Source organism: Palaemon carinicauda, chromosome 24 (assembly GCF_036898095.1).
Source record: "Palaemon carinicauda isolate YSFRI2023 chromosome 24, ASM3689809v2, whole genome shotgun sequence".
Lineage (NCBI taxonomy): Eukaryota > Metazoa > Arthropoda > Malacostraca > Decapoda > Palaemonidae > Palaemon > Palaemon carinicauda.
The window spans coordinates 14,238,576-14,257,003 of record NC_090748.1 but is presented as its reverse complement, the minus strand read 5'-3'; the positions used below and the strand labels follow the sequence as shown (position 1 = coordinate 14,257,003).

General features: G+C 47.1%; 1 protein-coding gene across 3 annotated transcripts in view; it reads left to right on the top strand.

The window, feature by feature from the left end:
• Irbp (Inverted repeat-binding protein) overlaps nucleotides 1-18,428 on the top strand; it is a 142,003-nt gene that overhangs the window by 84,646 nt on the left and 38,929 nt on the right. For all 3 annotated transcript variants that reach the window (XM_068348078.1, XM_068348079.1, XM_068348080.1), the window contains exon 8: nucleotides 3,502-3,579. In XM_068348078.1, the coding sequence (XP_068204179.1) occupies nucleotides 3,502-3,579 (78 nt within the window). The remainder of the gene's footprint in view (nucleotides 1-3,501; nucleotides 3,580-18,428) is intronic.

Sequence of the window (18,428 nt, the reverse complement as noted above, 5' to 3'; positions counted from 1 at the left end):
CATACCAGGTGAAAATGAGAGTGGTGAGAGACTGGTAGATGTGTTTGTTGAGCAAGAGATGGTGAAAAGTTCTAGTTTTTTTCAAAAAGAAAGATACAAACTAGTATACAGGGGTAGGAGTAGCAAATGGAAGAGTGGGAAAAAGGGCTTTAATGGATTATGTGTTGATAACTACTGTAGAAGAGTGTTTGGTAGATTGAAAGACGTGCACGTGTTCAGGGGTGCAAGAAAAATTAGTTGTAGGGAAAGAGTGGGGGGCATGTAAAAGGGAGCTAGTGAAGGTTGAAGAGTTAATAAAACATGAGGTAAAAAGTGAATATCAAGAAAGGTTAAAAATGGCATATGATAGAGTGAAAGTAAGACAAACTGGTAATTTAGAGGAGGAGAGGAAGTGAAAGAAAATTTTGTTGGGATTGCAAGTGATGTGTGTGACAAGAAGATTGTTGGAGGCAGCGTAAGGAAGGGTAGTGAATGGTGGAATGAAGGAGTGAAGGTAAAAGTGGAAGAGAAAAAAAGGGCATTTAAAGAATGGCTGCATAGTAATGGTGTAGAGAAGTATGAAAGATATAGAGAGAAAATGTGGAAGTAAAGCGCAAAGTAACTGAGGCAAAGAGGGTGGCTGACCTGAGGTGGTGTTAGGGATTGGGTCGTTCATATGAAAAGAATAAGAAGAATTTTCGGAAAGAAGTGAAGAGAGTAAGAAAGGGTGGTTCGAGAATTGAAGAGACAGTGAAAGCTGGAAATGGAATGTTGTGAAAAGGAGAGGAGGCAAGGAGAAGGTGGGCGGAATATTTAGAAAGTTTACTGAATGTTGAGGGTAATAGGGAGGCAGACATAATTGCTGTTGCAGGTTTTCAGGTGCCAGTGATGGGAGATGAGAATGAGAGAGATTACAATAGAGGAAGTGAGGAGAGCACTAGATGAAACGAGAGTAGGAAAAGCACCTGATATAGATGGTGCGAAAACTGAGATGTTAAAGGACGGGGTGTGACTGTACTTGAATGGTTGGGGAGATTGTTTAATATCTCTTCTATGTTGTCAATGGTACCAGTAGATTGGGTTTGTGCATGTATTGTACCACTATATAAGGATAAGGAAGATGTGCATGAATGTTGTAATTCAAGGGGTATTAGTTTGTTGAGTGTGGTTGGAAAAGTATATGGTAGAGTACTGATTAATAGGATTAAGGATAAAACAGAGAATGCAAACTTAGAAGTACAGGGTGGTTTTAGAAGAGGTAGGGGATGTATAAATCAGATTTTTACAGTTCAGCAGAATGCGAGAAATATTTAGGAAAAGGTAAGGATGTGTATGTTGCGTTTATGGATCTGGAGAAAGTGTATGGTAGAGTTGATAAGGAAGCGATGTGGAATGTGATGAGGTTATATGAAAGTGGTGGAAGGTTGTTGCAAGCAGTGAAAAGTTTCTACAAAGGTAGTAAAGCGTGTGTTAGGATAGGAAATGAAGTGAGCGATTGGTTTCCAGTGAGAGTGGGGCTGAGACAGGGATGTGTGATGTCACTATGGTTGTTTAACTTGTATTTTGATAGAGTAGTGAATGCTCGAGGTCTTGGATGAGGATTGAAAGTAATAGACGAGAATGATCATGAATGGGAGGTAAATCAGTTGTTTTTTGTGGATAATACTACTGGTTGCAGATTCGGAAGAGAGGCTTGGCCGATTAGTGACAGAATTTGGAAGGGTATGTGAGAGAAGGAAGTTGAGAGTTGATATGGGTAAGAGTAAGGTTATGAGATGTAAGAGAAGGGAAGGTGGTGCGAGGTTGAATGTCATGTTGAATGGAGAGTTACTGGAGGAAGTATATCAGTTTAAGTACTTGGGGTCTGTTGTTGCAGCAAATAGTGGAGTGGAAACAGATGTACGTCAGAGAGTGAATGAAAGATGCAACGTGTTTGGGCCATTGTAGGGAGTGGTAAAGAATAGAGGGTTAGGCATGAATGTAAAGACAGTTATGTATGAGAAAGTGGTTGTACCAACTGTGATGTATGGATCAGAGTTGTGGGGAATGAGTGACGGAGAGACAGAAATTGTGTTTGAGATGAAGTGTCTGAGGAGTATGGCTGGTGTATCTCGAGTAGATAGGGTTAGGAACTAAGTAGTGAGGGTAAGAATGGGTATAAGAAATTATTTAGCAGCTAGAGTGGATATGAATGTGTTGAGGTAGTCTGGCCATGTTGAAAGAATGGAAAATGGCTGTCTGCTAAATAAGGTGATGAATAGAAGAGTTGATGGGAGAAGTACAAGAGGAAGGCCAAGGTTTGGGTGGATGGATGGAGTGAAGGAAGCTCTGGGTGATAGGAGGATAGATGTGAGAGAGGCAAGAGAGCGTGCTAGAAATAGGAATGAATGGCGAGCGATTGTGACGCAGTTCCGGTAGGCCCTGCTGCTTCCTCCGGTCGCCTTGGATGACTGCGGAGGTAGCAGCAGTAGGGAATACAGCGTTATGAAGCTTCATCTGTGGTGGCTAACGGGGGAGGGTGGGCTGTGGCACCCTAGCAGTACCAGCCAAACTCGGTTGAGTCTCTCTTCAGGCTGGGAGGAGCATAGAGAGGAAAGGTCCCTTTTTTTTCATTTGTTTGATGTTGGCTACCCCCCAAAATTGGGGGAAGTGCCTTGGTATTTAAAAAATAATTAAGTATTTGAATATTTACTGGTAAGAATGCTAAGGAGCTCAAGCCTTATTTTAAAGTCTGTCTTCTCCTTGCCATAGCCTCTATTTTTCCTTATGGAATGATCAAATCTTTTCCGTTCTTTGAAAGGATAGCACATTAATTAGGGTTAGAATTTAATTAATTTATTTTCACAAATATCTTTTACTTTTTTTATTATTTTATTATAGTAATGTTTTGTTTTTAGTGAAGCATACCGTAACATTTTAGCAACTGCATGGGGAAAATTTTAGTCATGACATTTGCTAAGAAGCCAATAAGCTGACATAAAATGACCTTAAAATGATCACTAAAGTTTTAAAGGGTGTTTCTGGTGTTGTCTTGGTAGCTGAGAAAACGTCTACTCAGATTTTATGATTACCTCTTTTAGAATACTCATCAGCTTCTCAATCCAAACTGAAAGAATTTGATTAAAATCATGAAGTATCAAAATTTGCTGTTTGTGGTTTCATATAAGGTGTACTGTACTAGAATGTTCTTTCATCTTAAAAGACTGAAGTCTATTGTTGGGGCTGTAATACCTTTTAATACAGCACTGGACATTTTCTAAGGATTTTTCTGTGGCTTTAACACCCTAGATTGAAGAACAGTGAGCTTTTCCCTAGAAATGAGACAATTTTAGACAATTTATTATCTCCTAACTTTGTAACATATTAATTCTTAAGGATTATATTGTATTCATAATTAAAATAGCTAATTCAGCTGTTCTTCATTTCATTTTAATAGGATAGACTTTAAAGAATGGACTGTCAGTATTATTTTTGTTTATTTAGATTGTTTGTTAACATTTTATATGCAATTTTACATTTTAGGAAACTGGAGAGTTACTTCTGCCATCTGACTATGTGAAATATCAAGAATATGGAAAAAAGAAAATTAAATTTACATTGGTAAGTATGAATGATATTAATTTTTTTCTACACTGTTTGCTAGCATATTCTCTCTCTCTCTCTCTCTCTCTCTCTCTCTCTCTCTCTCTCTCTCTCTCTCTCTCTCTCTCTCTCTCTCTCTCTCTCTCTCTCTCTCTGTGTGTGTGTGTGTGTGTGGGGAAAATGCATAATATTTTAAGTTTGTAATATTTTTCTTTTGTGAATGCACGATTACTAATGTCATTCGGTTTTATCTTAGAGAAAACAACAAGAATTCAGGTGTGCTAGTGTGAAGCACTTGCCTTCTCAGAGTATTGAAACATTAGAATGCAGCTCCTCCCTAGTACAGATGTAACTCATTTGCCATGCATTAGCAGATCAGCAGATCAATCCTACTACTTGATCGTGTGTTATTTAATTTAATTCTTCACTTGCATTCTGTTTTCTTTAAAAGCTTTATGTATAGAGGCTTTTCTTTGTACATTTATATTATCTGTCTAAGGAAGGAAGGTAGTCAGCTGATAATGAAAAAAAAAAAAAACGGTTTCGTTTTCTTTTGTTTAATCATGCAGTCTTTAGACTGTTCCATAGGAGTCTCAATGGATACTCCTACCATTCTTTTCTCTCCTAAGGAGATGAAGAAACGAATAGTTGAGCACTGTTGTTTTTTCTCCTTCAACAATCCACAACTCCGATCTTTTGGCTTTCCTCTCTTGCTCTTGGTGAGCAAACGTTTAAGTAACACCCCAATACGAGCATCTTTGGAACGTTTCCACGCAACTGGCGATGTAAATATTATTGGAACGTTTCCACCTTTGGATGTTGATGCTAATTTATTTAGCAATTTCTCGTTGTTCAGTAGCTCCTTTTCATTAGTTTGCTCTCCCAGAGAGCTAGAATAGTTGGACTACTAGGGATTTACATGTTCTCAAGAGAGAACCATGACATAACATTTGCAAGTTACAGCTTTTTGCTCGAGTGGTTGTCTGTGAGTGATTGCTCTCCTGTTCGCTATTGGTCACATACCTCTTAACTACTTTTGGTCAGTCCTCCCTTGTCTGGATCGCAGATTTAAGATTCATCTGTTTCAATCAGGTCAGTCTTCCCCTCATATTTTGGGTTATGGATCGTACTTTCCTAGATTTTATGCTCGTCTTCATCTCTTGGTTTTAGCATTTTCTTTTAATTGCTTTTGAGCCTGAGTTTTCCTCTGTCATGGGATGTTAGGGGTCCTTGTTTTTTTGTTGGTGCTCAGGTCTCTCTCCTTTGATTCGCTTGGATATCAAGAACCATGGCTCTTTTCATTAAGACTCCTCATTCCCTTGACTACTGTCATAGATTGAGTCTCTTCCTAGCGTTCTCTGGCCTAGTCGCCAGGGCAAGACAAGATATGTTTTAATCTTACTTTCCAGTGTTTTTGCAGAATTGAGCTTGTTACGCTTTGAAGTTCCGTCCATATTTGAGAATATCAAGAGGATGAATCTTGTGCTTGGTCCATTGTCGATCCTCATGATTTGCTTGTTTCTCTTAGCATATGTTCTGGGCTTTGCTCACATGTATGTTTGTCTCCTATTGGTCCTCAAGACTGTCTGTCAAGAATGGTTGCCTTTTATTTTAGAGACTTAAATTTCAGGCCAGAATCTCAATGGAGGCTCAGCACGCTGCCATACCCAGGCCTACAGTGATACTGGGTGTCGTTTGCTAGAACCTCGATATTGCTTCATTGGCCGTTATCAGCTGTCACTAGAATCTACCCATACTAAAGGACTTGGGTTTTTATAGCTAGGGAAAATACAAATTACTTTTAAAATTTGTGATTTTGCACTGGGAGAACACATTCTACTGCTATATTACCAAATAGACTACCTACATCTGCATTGATGTAAGTAACAGACATTTGTTCCGTCGTGATATACAAACCTCGTAATCATTTAATATAGGAATTCGCTTCAGCTCAGCTGAAACAGCCGAAGAGAAAGAAAACCAAGCAGTTGTGCTGATTGGTTGGCTGGCGGTATGGGCGGAGATTATTCCCCCCCCACCGCCAGCTCGCTTTCCTCATTCACTCGCTTCGGCTCAACGTGGATGGTTGGGCTACTCTCCGCCTCTACGCTGCAGCCCTTTGCCTTTTCTTATACTTGTGTACTAGTGATTGTGTGATTGTAATGGAAGAGAAAGTTACTCGTAAGATGCAATGTTGTGTAGACCCCCACACGTTCTGCCCAACATGCAGGGGAAAACCTTGCTCTCAAGGGTCTCCCTGCCGTGAGTGTGAATCCTGGCCGCCCTTGCAGTGGCAAGCTTTCAAGAATCAACGCAATTATTGCCGGAACCCTAAAGCTTCTTCTCCTTCGGAGAGCTCGCCTCTTTCGAAGAAGAAGAAGAAAAAGGGGAGTCGGTGCAAAGTATGTCGTCTCAAGAAACTACCACAGCGAAATTTGTTCACGCCCTCTCCGAGTTGGGGGAGGGTGTGAGTATGATTTTGGGAAGCTTGGATTCACAGCCTGTCGGGGATTTCTCGGGTTTCGCCGGGGAAGTGGGTGACTTTAGTGCTTCTGCTACCTCGGCGATCTCGAGGGACACCCGACAGATTGTTGGACTGTCTGATACCGATGACAACACGTTACCCGGTCAGATGGGGGAACTTTGGGCGTCTCTCGGATTTTCAGGTAGGCCTGACTTGGATTTGTTAAAACGCTGTTTAACTCTGGCGGACGAGATTGAACGTCATTGGAATGATCCGATTGTTGGTGAACACATGAATGTAACTAATTTTTCAATATTTAACTTAGCCGGTGATTATATAAGCTGCAGCTCTGCTGCTTGACAGAAAACTCTACGGAAAAAATCCGCCAGCGATCGCTATGCAGGTAGGGGGTGTACTTCAACAGCGCCATCTGTCGTGCAGGTACTCAGTACTCATTGTAAACTAAGAACTCAATTTTCTCTCTGTCGTGCTACCGGCAAGACCTACTAATTCGCTGTTGCTAACTGGATTTGTTTTCACAACTATTTGGTGAAGTACACTATTCTAGTTTTGAGCTTTCGCTGTGCAGGCTTTCTCTTCAATAAATCCTTGCATTCTTTTTTTGATATCGGATTATTTGTTGATGACTTTGGATAGTTTTTGAATTCCCCTTTGACCAATTCAAAATGGCTGACCCTTCTCAAGTCCCAAAATTCAGGAAGTGTAATGCTAGGGACTGTTCAAGGCGTCTTCCGAAGGCCTCTATCGATCCTCACACCGTTTGTTCCAATTGTCGGGATAAAACCTGTCAATTGGAAGATCGATGTGAGGAATGCGTTGGGCTTTCGGAATTCGATTTTATCGAATTCCAAAAATATACACGTAGGCTAGAGAGAGATAGAGTCAGGAGAAGTTCATCTCGTTCTGTTGATTTTTCCTCTCCTCATGCCCCACAACCTATTCCTTCCCCTGTAGTGGTTGCTCCTGATCCCCCTTCTGGCACTCAGGAACCTTCGATGGCTGACATGATGCGTGCCATCCAAGCTCTGGGTGAGAGAGTTGAGTCCTTGGCTAGTGACCGTAACCAGCTCATGGCGGACGTCAAGGAGCTGAAGTGTAAAAGTGCAGTGGGAAGTGGTAAAGTGAGTGATAGTGTTGTGGATAGTGTTGCGGTTGAGGGTTCGTCTGTTCGTGCCTGTCGTCCTCCTAGTCCGGGACCTCTTGCAAGCTCCCAAGTCCAGGGGAGAAGCAATGTCGTACGACCAATGGGTTCGAGAGGCTTTAATCAGCGAACAGACGTTCCCTCCGTGGTTTCGGGCGTATCTACCCAAGATCGCCCCACCCACACAAAGACGAGAGAGCCCATTTATTCCTCGTCTGCGGAAGAGGTTTCTCGTAAGAAACCATGGACCAAGGTCTCACGACCTCTTAAGCGCAAGTCGGTCCCTTCCGCGCAAGTCCAACGGCCCAGTTGTAGCCACTGGGTCAGTTCGGACTCGCTGCAGTCTTCCGATGACTGCTCACCTCTTAAGAGAGGCAAAGCGGTACCGCCTCAGGCAGTTACACCGTCTGTCGCCGCACCTGCTCCTGCAGACCCTAAGTGGTCTTTGCTGCAGACCATGCAGTACCAATTAACGTCTCTGATGCAGGACTTTCGTGCGGAGAAGGTTGCTGCTGCACCAACCTCTTGCCTACAACCAACCACGGTTGTGCGTCCTGTGGACGCTGAGGCGACCTTCTTGCGCACTCCAGCTGAGAGAGTCCCGCCACCCATGCGTTCCAGTGTACCCTGCCAGCCGCATGTTGACGTTCAGCGACGCACGGAACCTTCCGTTGACGTTCGCGAGGTACAACAACCGTCAGAGTTGTTTTGTTTTGACGCGGTGCGTCAACCTCCGCAACCCAGTGTGGTTGCCTCTGCACACCCACATCAGACTAGACAGTCTGGAGTAGACGCTGTGCGTCCCCGCGCTGCTATGGTTGTTGCCAGCTCACAGACTGGGCAACAGTTCCATGACGTTGCGTCCGGTTCAGTCACGCGTGCACCCGTGCGACCGGAGTCAGCTGACCAGCCGATACCTACTCCATTGCCGCTTCCTCCTCAATTCTCGGATGATGGACTCTCTGATGATGACGATGCGGCACACGTTGATGAACCACATTCGGACCTTGACGAGCCCAAGTCCACGCAACCCTCTTTGGACTTTAGAAAAGTTCTTGCTCTGTTCAAAGAGATGTTTCCGGACCAGTTTGTGTCTGTGGCTCCGCGCTCTCCTCCGTCAGAGTTTGCTTTAGGTACGCAGTCATCCTCGCCTGCCTTTACTAGACTCGTCCTCGCACGCTCGTCCAAGAGAGCTTTACGAGTTATAGGAGATTGGATGCAGTCCAAAAAGAGTCTAGGGAAGACAGCCTTTACGTTTCCCCCTGCTAAACTCTCTTCCAGATCGAGCGTCTGGTATGCCACGGGAGAAGTTCTCGGCTTGGGAGTTCCTGCCTCTGCCCAGGGCGACTTCTCAAGTCTTGTAGACTCTCCCCGCAGGCTAGCCATGAGACGCTCTAAGATATGCTGGTCACCTTCGGACCTAGACCATCTGTTGAAAGGAATATTTAGAGCCTTCGAGGTCTTCAACTTTTTAGACTGGTGTCTGGGAGCTTTGAGCAGGAAGATCTCCCCGACTGAGAAGGAATCTTCCTTGCTCATCATGTCCTGCATGGACAAGGCCATACGTGACGGGTCTAGTGAGCTTGCTGCATCGTTCGTATCCGGAGTCCTCAAGAAGCGTGAGAACCTTTGCTCTTTCCTGTCAGCTGGAGTGACACCTTGTCAAAGATCAGAACTTCTGTTTGCTCCTCTCTCTAAGTGCCTTTTTCCAGAGGACTTGATTAAGGAGATTGCTGCTTCGTTGATACAGAAGGACACCCATGACCTGGTTGCGTCCTCTGCCCGCAAAGCCACCCCTTTGCCTACCTTGTCAGCTAGACCAAGGATGGACACTCCAGCGTCCCGATTTATTCCGCCCTTTCGTGGCAGAGCCTCCAGCAGAGGAGGTGCTCGTGCCGAAGGGAGACGTGGGAAGAAGAAAGGAACCAAGTCCTTTAAAGGCAGAGTCTGACTGCCTACTTCTTCAGACAGCAGTGGGAGCCAGACTCAAGAACTTCTGGCAGACCTGGGAGAAGAGAGGCGCAGATGCACAATCTGTGAAGTTGCTCAGAGAGGGGTACAAGATTCCGTTTGTACGAAAACCCCCTCTAGCAACGTCTCCCATCGATCTCTCTCCCAGGTACAGAGAGTAAGACAAGAGACGAGCATTGAAACAGGAGGTGTCTCTCTTACTAGAAAAGGGAGCGGTAGTCAAAGTCCTGGACCATCAAACCCCGGGCTTCTACAACCGTCTCTTCTTAGTGGCAAAGAAGACAGGAGGGTGGAGGCCGGTGCTAGACGTCAGTGCGCTGAATGTCTTTGTCACAAAGCAGACGTTCGCCATGGAGACCACAAAGTCCGTTCTAGCAGCGGTCAGAAGGGAAGACTGGATGGTCTCTTTAGACCTAAGGGACGCATACTTTCACGTCCCCATCCACCCAGACTCCCAACCTTTTCTGAGATTCGTTTACGAAAAGGTTGTCTACCAGTTTCAAGCCCTGTGCTTTGGCCTAAGCACAGCTCCTCTTGTGTTTACGAGGCTGATGAGGAATGTAGCCAAATTCCTTCATTTAGCGGACATCAGAGCCTCCCTCTATTTGGACGACTGGCTTCTAAGAGCTTCTTCCAGTCGTCGCTGTCTGAAGGATCTAAAGTGGACTCTAGATCTGACCAAGGAATTGGGTCTCCTGGTCAATATGGAAAAGTCTCAAGTGGTCCCATCCCAAACTATTGTGTATTTAGGGATGGAGATTCACAGTCTAGCTTTTCGGGCTTTTCCGTCGGCCCCCAGAACAAGTCAAGCCCAGTTATGCATCCAGAACATGCTGAAGAAGGAACGATGTTCAGTCAGGCAGTGGATGAGTCTGATAGGGACACTATCATCCCTGGAACAGTTCGTATCGTTAGGAAGACTACACCTCCGTCCTCTTCAATATCACCTAGCTGTTTACTGGAAAAAGGACAAGACGCTAGAAGCGGTCTCGATCCCCATTTCCGAGAAGATGAAGTCTTCCCTGACTTGGTGGAAGGACAGTATCAGCCTCAGAGAGGGTCGGCCCCTGGCTGTTCAGACTCCCAACCACGTTCTCTTCTCGGACGCATCGGACACGGGCTGGGGCGCGACATTAGACGGTCGGGAATGCTCGGGAACTTGGAACTCGAGTCAAAGGACAATGCATATCAACTGCAAGGAGCTACTGGCAGTTCATCTGGCCTTGAAAAGCTTCAAGTCTCTCCTTCAAGGCAAAGTGGTGGAGGTGAACTCGGACAACACCACGGCTTTGGCGTACATCTCCAAGTAAGGAGGGACCCACTCTATGACGTTGTACGAGATCGCAAGGGACCTCCTCACCTGGTCAAAAGATCTAAACATTTCACTAGTAACGAGGTTCATCCAAGGCAACTTGAATGTCATGGCAGATTGCCTCAGTCGGAAGGGACAAATCATTCCAACAGAATGGACCCTACACAAGGATGTGTGCAAGAGACTGTGGGCCACATGGGGCCAGCCTACCATAGATCTCTTCGCAACCTCGATGACCAAGAGGCTCCCAATATATTGCTCACCAATCCCGGACCCAGCAGCAGTTCAAATAGATGCCTTTCTCCTAGATTAGTCACATCTAGACCTATATGCATTCCCCCCGTTCAAGATTGTCAACAAGGTACTGCAGAAGTTCGCCTCTCACGAAGGGACAAGGTTGACGTTAGTTGCTCCCCTCTGGCCCGCGAGAGAATGGTTCACCGAGGTACTTCGATGGCTAGTGGACGTTCCCAGAACTCTTCCTCTAAGGGTGGACCTTCTACGTCAGCCACACGTAAAGAAGGTACACCAAGGCCTCCACGCTCTTCGTCTGACTGCCTTCAGACTATCGAAAGACTCTCGAGAGCTAGAGGCTTTTCGAAGGAGGCAGCCAGGGCGATTGCTAGAGCAAGGAGGACATCCACCCTTAGAGTCTACCAATCGAAGTGGGAAGTCTTCCGAAACTGGTGCAAGTCAGTATCTGTATCCTCGACCAGTACCTCTGTAACTCAAATAGCTGACTTCCTTTTATACCTGAGGAAATAATGATCTCTTTCAGCTCCCACTATCAAGGGTTACAGAAGCATGTTGGCATCAGTCTTCCGTCACAGAGGCTTAGATCTTTCCAACAACAAAGATCTACAGGACCTCCTTAAGTCTTTTGAGACCACGAAGGAGCGTCGTTTGGCTACACCTGGTTGGAATTTAGACGTGGTACTAAGATTCCTCATGTCAGAAAGGTTCGAGCCGCTACAATCAGCCTCCTTTAAAGATCTCACTTTAAAGACTCTTTTCCTGGTTTGCTTAGCCACAGCTAAAAGAGTCAGTGAGATTCACGCCTTCAGCAGGAACATCGGATTTTCATCTGAAACGGCTACATGTTCTTTACAACTTGGTTTTCTAGCCAAAAACGAGCTACCCTCTCGTCCTTGGCCGAAATCGTTCGATATTCCAAGCCTATCGAATATGGTTGGAAATGAACTAGAAAGAGTCTTATGCCCTGTGAGAGCTCTTAAGTTCTATTTAAGACGAACTAAACCTTTACGAGGACAGTCAGAAGCTTTATGGTGTTCAGTTAAGAAACCATCTTTGCCTATGTCAAAGAATGCTTTATCCTATTTTATCAGACTGTTAATACGAGAAGCTCATTCCCATCTGAGTGAGGAAGACCAAGCTTTGCTGAAGGTAAGGACACATGAAGTTAGAGCTGTCGCAACTTCAGTGGCCTTTAAACAAAATAGATCTCTGCGAAGTATAATGGACGCAACCTATTGGAGAAGCAAGTCAGTGTTCGCGTCTTTTTATCTTAAAGATGTCCAGTCTCTTTACGAGAACTGCTACACCCTGGGACCATTCGTAGCAGCGAGTGCAGTAGTGGGTGAGGGCTCAACCACTACAATCCCCTAATTCCATAACCTTTTTAATCTTTCTCTTGAAATGTTTTTATTGTTGTTTTTGGGTTGTCCGGAAGGCTAAGAAGCCTTTCGCATCCTGGTTGATTTGGCGGGTGGTCAAATTCTTTTCTTGAGAAGCGCCTAGATTAGAGGTTTTGATGAGGTCCTGTGGTATGGGTTGCAACCCTTCATACTTCAGATCCTAGGGGTCGCTCAGCATCCTAAGAGGATCGCGAGGCTCCGTAAGGAAGACGTACTTAAAAAGGCAGAGTAATTGTTCAAGTCGACTTCCTTACCAGGTACTTATTTATTTTATTTTTGTTATTTTGATAACTTCTAAAATGAAATAAAAAATCCTTAGCTCATAATAATGTAAACATTTATTGCTGGTCTCTACCCACCCCCCTGGGTGTGAATCAGCTTATATAATCACCGGCTAAGTTAAATATTGAAAAATGTTATTTTGAAAATAAAATAAATTTTTGAATATACTTACCCGGTGATTATATATTAAAGGACCCTCCCTTCCTCCCCAATAGAGACGCAATGGACCGAGGAGAAAATTGAGTTCTTTGTTTACAATGAGTACTGAGTACCTGCACGACAGATGGCGCTGTTGAAGTACACCCCCTACCTGCATAGCGATCGCTGGCGGATTTTTTCCGTAGAGTTTTCTGTCGAGCAGCAGAGCTGCAGCTTATATAATTACCGGGTAAGTATATTCAAAAATTTATTTTATTATCAAAATAACATTTTGCAACTTTATTAAGTCCCATGTTCCCTGATGCCCCTCTTGTTGTTGACCATGTTCCTGTCAAAGCATTTGTTCCTGGCAAAATGCAAACTTTTTCTAAAGGTAAAATAACTGCAGGACTCCCTGTTAAAACAAGGGAGAGTAAGGTTTTAAACACAGAGATTTCTTTAACGACTGCTGCCAAACCCTTTACTGCTTTGCCCGCAAGTCAGTTAAAATTACAATCTGCCAAAACTCCTTCTGATACAATATGTTTTTCAGGTTCTCTACGTTCACCGACCACGGCTCTTCCAACGGACATGGCTCAGGTTTTTTATCCTTGTCCAGTGTCGTCTGCTGTTGCCTCGACCACCGTTCCAGTACCTCGGAGGGGGCACAAGAAGAGGAAGCGTGGCTGGTATTCCTCTTCTAGCTCCTCCTCTCTTCGTCTACTGACTCTGACTCTTCTCCCCCAAGGAGAAAGAGGAAGGGGAAGAAGAGGAAAGCGAATAGGGCCAGGAAGGCCAGTCGCAGTTGAAGGGACATGGCGCACTGAGACACCTCTTCTCCTCCGGAGGATGAGGGCGACGTGCGAGATTCCTGTGTTCGCCGCGCTAGTGGGATTGTTCACGGCGAATCTCGCGCAAGGCCTCCATGCATGATAACCGCGCTCGAGGGCGTAGGTATCGTCTACCAGAGCATGGTGACGGGGTCCTCGGACCCCGAGAGCTGCTGCTCAGACTCAAATTGAACCGCCCTTGAGCGGGGAAATAAGAGTCCTGCCTTCGGCACGAAAAATCTCAGCTGTGGTCTCTCGTGAAGTATCCGCGGTACGCACGACTACCTCCACAGGGGTAGCCATGCGGACTGACTCAGCGACTCGTGCGTCACGTGAGCAGGGAGCAGGCCCAGACAGCCGCACACTCGACCCGCGCGACTCGTGCCCGGCATGGAGCCACCTCGCAGCTCAGCCCACGACATGGGGGCCGGTCGTGCACGACCAGGCTAGCTCTCTCCCATACCAACCTCCATGCTTTCTGGCCATGTAACAGGTGAGGCTGCACGCACCACTCGCGCAACAAACCTGTCTACACCTCCTGGTGTGAGCGCTGCAGTTCCCAGTGACCCTGCTCGTGCTTGAGCTCCTTCGGGAGCTTCATGGGGCTCGCAGCGACCAGTCACGCACTTGGTCACAGTGGGAACCTCGATGCATTCCGTCAGGGATGAACTCTGCCAGGGTCTTTCTTTGACTCCTGAATACACACCTGGTTCGGTCTTAGGACTAGAGTGAGGGTATTCATGAGGATGTCATCACCTGTGTAGCATGTCGCTTCCCCTACACCTACAGATGTAGCGGGACCGAGGGATCAGCCACTTCCACGGCCTTCACTGGCCGTGGAGACGGAAGATCGTAAGGTGGAGTTGCTGTTCCTAGAGGTCATTAACCTTATGTGTGAGATTAATGGCCTCAGGGCTCTTCCTGGGGTAGTGTCTGAGGATAAGTGTACAGTACAGCCTTGGAGATCCTATGGGGAACTCCCGAAGGCAGTTCATGGCCCATCACACTACCCTGGTCGAGACAGGCTGCTCGAGCATTGGACCGAGTGAGAGACAAGATCGCAGGACCTGGTGACTCGCTTAGGAGCCAAGTCTCAAACAAGCTTCTCCCTCAACCACTCCACCGACAAAAGAGGTACTATGTCACAGAGTCTTCTGTGCCTTGTCCTCTCCCTCTCAACCCCGCAGTCGGAGCGCTTGCTTGGGGTTCCTTGGTCGAGAGCTTGGAACCCCAGAGTGTCTCCTTCTCGGCCTCTTGAGATTTCAACTTTGGAGTCCATCTCTGTAGCTGCTTTCCATGCTGCTTCATGGCTCGACCACTGGTGTGGTACGGCCACAGTGTTCGTGCGGGACACCAAGCTTGCTACCCCCAAACACATGGAGCAGTACATGAACCTGGCTTTGTCTGGTGGGAAAGCTGTTGCTTTTCTCTTGGACCAGCTTGCTACACAGTATGCCAATCTGATCCTCAAAAAACGCGAGGCAGTAGCAGCTCGTTTGGCGAGCCAGATTGGTTCAGGAGAGGCCCTGGCACTCATGAATGCTCCTATTAGAGCTGCATCTTCTCTCTGCTCGAAGGATTCCGTTATCCACCAGGCGCAGGCTGCGAGTTTCAAGGGTGGTCCCGCAAAACCGTCCGCAGCCAGGCCAAGTCGGGCCAAGCCCATGGGAAGTAACAAGCGTACCGCTGGTCCTGCTCCTGTGCAGCCAAGACCTGCTCCTGTTCAGAAGGGTTCTGCCCCCAAACAGATCTTTCAGCCTCCCTCGGGAGCCCCTCCACGTAGGGGAAAGAACATGGGCAAGCGAGGGAAAGGGAAACGCTGAGATTGGCTTTCCCCTTCCCATGCTGCCGAATGTAGGGCGATGCCTATCGCTCCATTGGGCGATGTGGCAACACCTCGGGCCCGAGGAATGGGTATTGTTGACCCTTCGCAAAGGGTACAAGCTCCCATTCGTGCTTCATCGGCCCCCCCTATCCTCCACTCCAATAGTGTTCCACACGTACGCTCCAATAACTCCGAAGGCGACAGGAGGTGGGAGACCTTTTACCATTGAACAAATTTGTTCAGAAAACTGCGTTCAAGATGCTGACCGTTCGTACTGTGCTGTTAGCCATCAGGCAATACGACTTCATGCTTTCGATAGACTTGAAGGACGACGCGTACTTTCAAGTACCAGTTCATCGGTTGTCTCGAAAGTACCTCCGATTCACCTTCCAGGGCACGGTGTACCAGTTCAAAGTCCTGTGCTTCGGACTGCACAGCTCGCCAAGTGTTCACGCAAGTGTTCACGAATGTAGCAGCTTGGGCCCACTCGAGGGGCATCCGCCTACTGATGTGCCTCGATGACTGGCTGATTCTCGCTCCCTCGCAGGAGCAGTTGATTCAGGACCAAGACTAGCTTCGGGCAGATTGTTGCGATCTGGGGATCGTGGTGAACTACGAGAAGTCGAACTTCATTCCCAAGCAGAAGGTGGAGTATCTAGGAATGCTGATCGACTCGGCAGCAGCTCATGTTCTTCCCTCGGAAGAACGGATCAGCAAACTCAGAGAGGTTGCACAGCTTTTCCTGTCGTAGGAACAATTTCCAGCCCTCCAATGGCAAGCTCTTCTAGGTCATCTCTCTTCGCTGGAGAAGCTCGTTCCTTTCGGGCGGATCCATCTCCGCTCCCTTCAGTGGTGTCTGAAGGAGCAGTGGTCGGCAGCCACCGATCCTTTCCTCTCATCTGGTCCTCATGGAACGTGAGGTAAGGGAGGATCTCCTTTGGTGGCTAAATGAGGAGAACCTCAGGAGAGGGTTTTTCATAAACCCTCCTCTACCTCGGTTCCGTCTGTTTACAGATGCGTCCACGGAGGTTGGGGTGCACACCTGGATGATTTAGTCTTGTCAGGTGTGTGGTCGGAAGAGGAGAAACTACCTACACAAGAACGTGCTGGAAATGATGGCAGTCTCGAAAGCACTCTTTCATTTCCAGGCCCGTTTGAGAGAGCACTCGGTACTGCTGATGAGCGACAACACGTCCATGGTCACGTATGTCAACAAGCAAGGGGGCACGCTCTCACATCCCTTGCAGCAGTTGATGAGGCAGGTGTTTCTGTGGGCAGAGAGTCAACACGTAACCTTGTTCTGGCAGATGTCCCAAGTAGCAGAAACCGGGTAATAGGGGCAGAATGGTCTCTTCACCCTTGGGTCGGGAGTCGAGTACTCGACCTCTGGGGAAAACCATGCATCGACCTATTGGCAACACGGCACAACGCCAAGCTTCCTGTGTTTTGCTCTCCAGTACCAGATCCCGCAGCTGCGTTCGAGGACGCACTGCAACATACTGGGGATCTACTGGATTGCTACGCGTTTCCCCCCTTTTGCTTGCTTCGTGCAGTCCTGTCCCGGGTCCTAGTAACCCCAGGACTCAGGATGACTCTCATTGCTCCACTATGGCCACACATTGAGTGGTTTCCCGATCTGTTGTCGCTCCTGGTCGAGGCACCGAGATAGCTACCACACTGGCCCAATCTCCTTCGGCAACCCTTGTCGAACAGGTACCACCAGGCGGTGCAGTCGCTCAGACTTCACGCATGGAGACTATCTAGTATCTCCTTAGAACGCGAAGCTTTTCGCAACTCGCTGCGAGAGAGATGTCAGGGTACCTTAGAAGATCCTCCTCCTCAGTCTACCAGGGGAAGTGGTTGGTCTTCTGTGATTAGTGTAGTGGAAGGGGTATCTCTCTGGTCGGAGCTTCTCTGACTCAGATCGCAGACTTCCTAGTCTTTCTTCGCAGAGATAAGCTCCTTTCGGTTTCTGCCATTGAAGGGTACAGGTCTGCCTTTGCAATGGTGTTCCGTCTGAAGGGCATAGATATCTCCAACGCCCTGGAGATTTCTATGCTCATTAAGAGCTCCGAACAGTCGTGTCCCCCGAGGGAACTTCGAGTTCCCCAGTGGGATGTCACTTTAGTTCTTGGGTCTCTTACTCGTGCTCCATACAAACCCTTGAGCCGTGCCTCAGACAGGCACTTGACCCTTAAGACTGTTTTTCTGCTAGCCTTAGCATCAGCGAAGAGAGTCGGGAAAGTTACACGGCCTCTCTTGTAATGTCACTCACACAGAGGGTTGGAAGGAGATCTCCTTGAGTTTTGTACCAGAGTTTGTGGCCAAGACTCAGAACCCAGCGATCCACGATCCTAGGTTCGAGGCCTTCACTATTCCTTCCTTACCGGATGCCGTGAGTGGCGGTTCAGGTGAGAGGCTTCTCTGTCCTTTCATGTGTCTCCGGCGCTGTCTTAAGCGAACTTGGCATCTCAGACCTGAATGTTGACGACTTCGTTAGCACCGGCAGAGCCAAGAGGGAGGTGTCGAGGAACACGATATCCTTCTGGATCCGTGAAACCATCCACAAGGCGTATGAGACCTCCTCAAGAGTCCAATCACCAGCAAGGGTTAAAGCTCACGAGATCAGGGGTATTGCCCCCACACTCGCTTTCAAGAAAAATCTTGCAGTGGGCCAAGTGCTGAAGGCTGGCGTTTGGAAACGCCAGACCACCTTTACATCCTTTTACTTGAGGGAGTTTACGCACAAGTCCTTGGACACCTTTGTTCTTGGCCCTGTGGTAGCGGCTCAAGCTATTGTCTGATGGTGGATGTATAAACCCTTTGCCTTTTGGTTTTGGAGGTTCATCCAGTCACTGTGACCCTAGGGTCGAGTGTCTCTTACATTCACGCTCTCAGGTCGCGCAATGCTCTTACCCATCGCGCGGTGGCTCCCAGTCTCTCAGACCCCACTATCATCATGTCGGGTCAAGAGACAGAGGTAGGTGGATTTAGTCCTCTGCTCTCATTGGAGACCAGGTCTATATTCGGGCAGTTAGCTGTCCACAAACAGCAAAGGTAGACCTCCCACCAACCAGTGGATCTTCCTATATTAAATGATTACGAGGTTTGTATATTGCGTCGGAACAAAGAACAAATTGTCCTAAATTGTATTTTTCCTAGCTATACAAACCCGCAATCATTTACTATAAATGCCCGCCTCTACCACCCCTCTCATGTTCCACATTG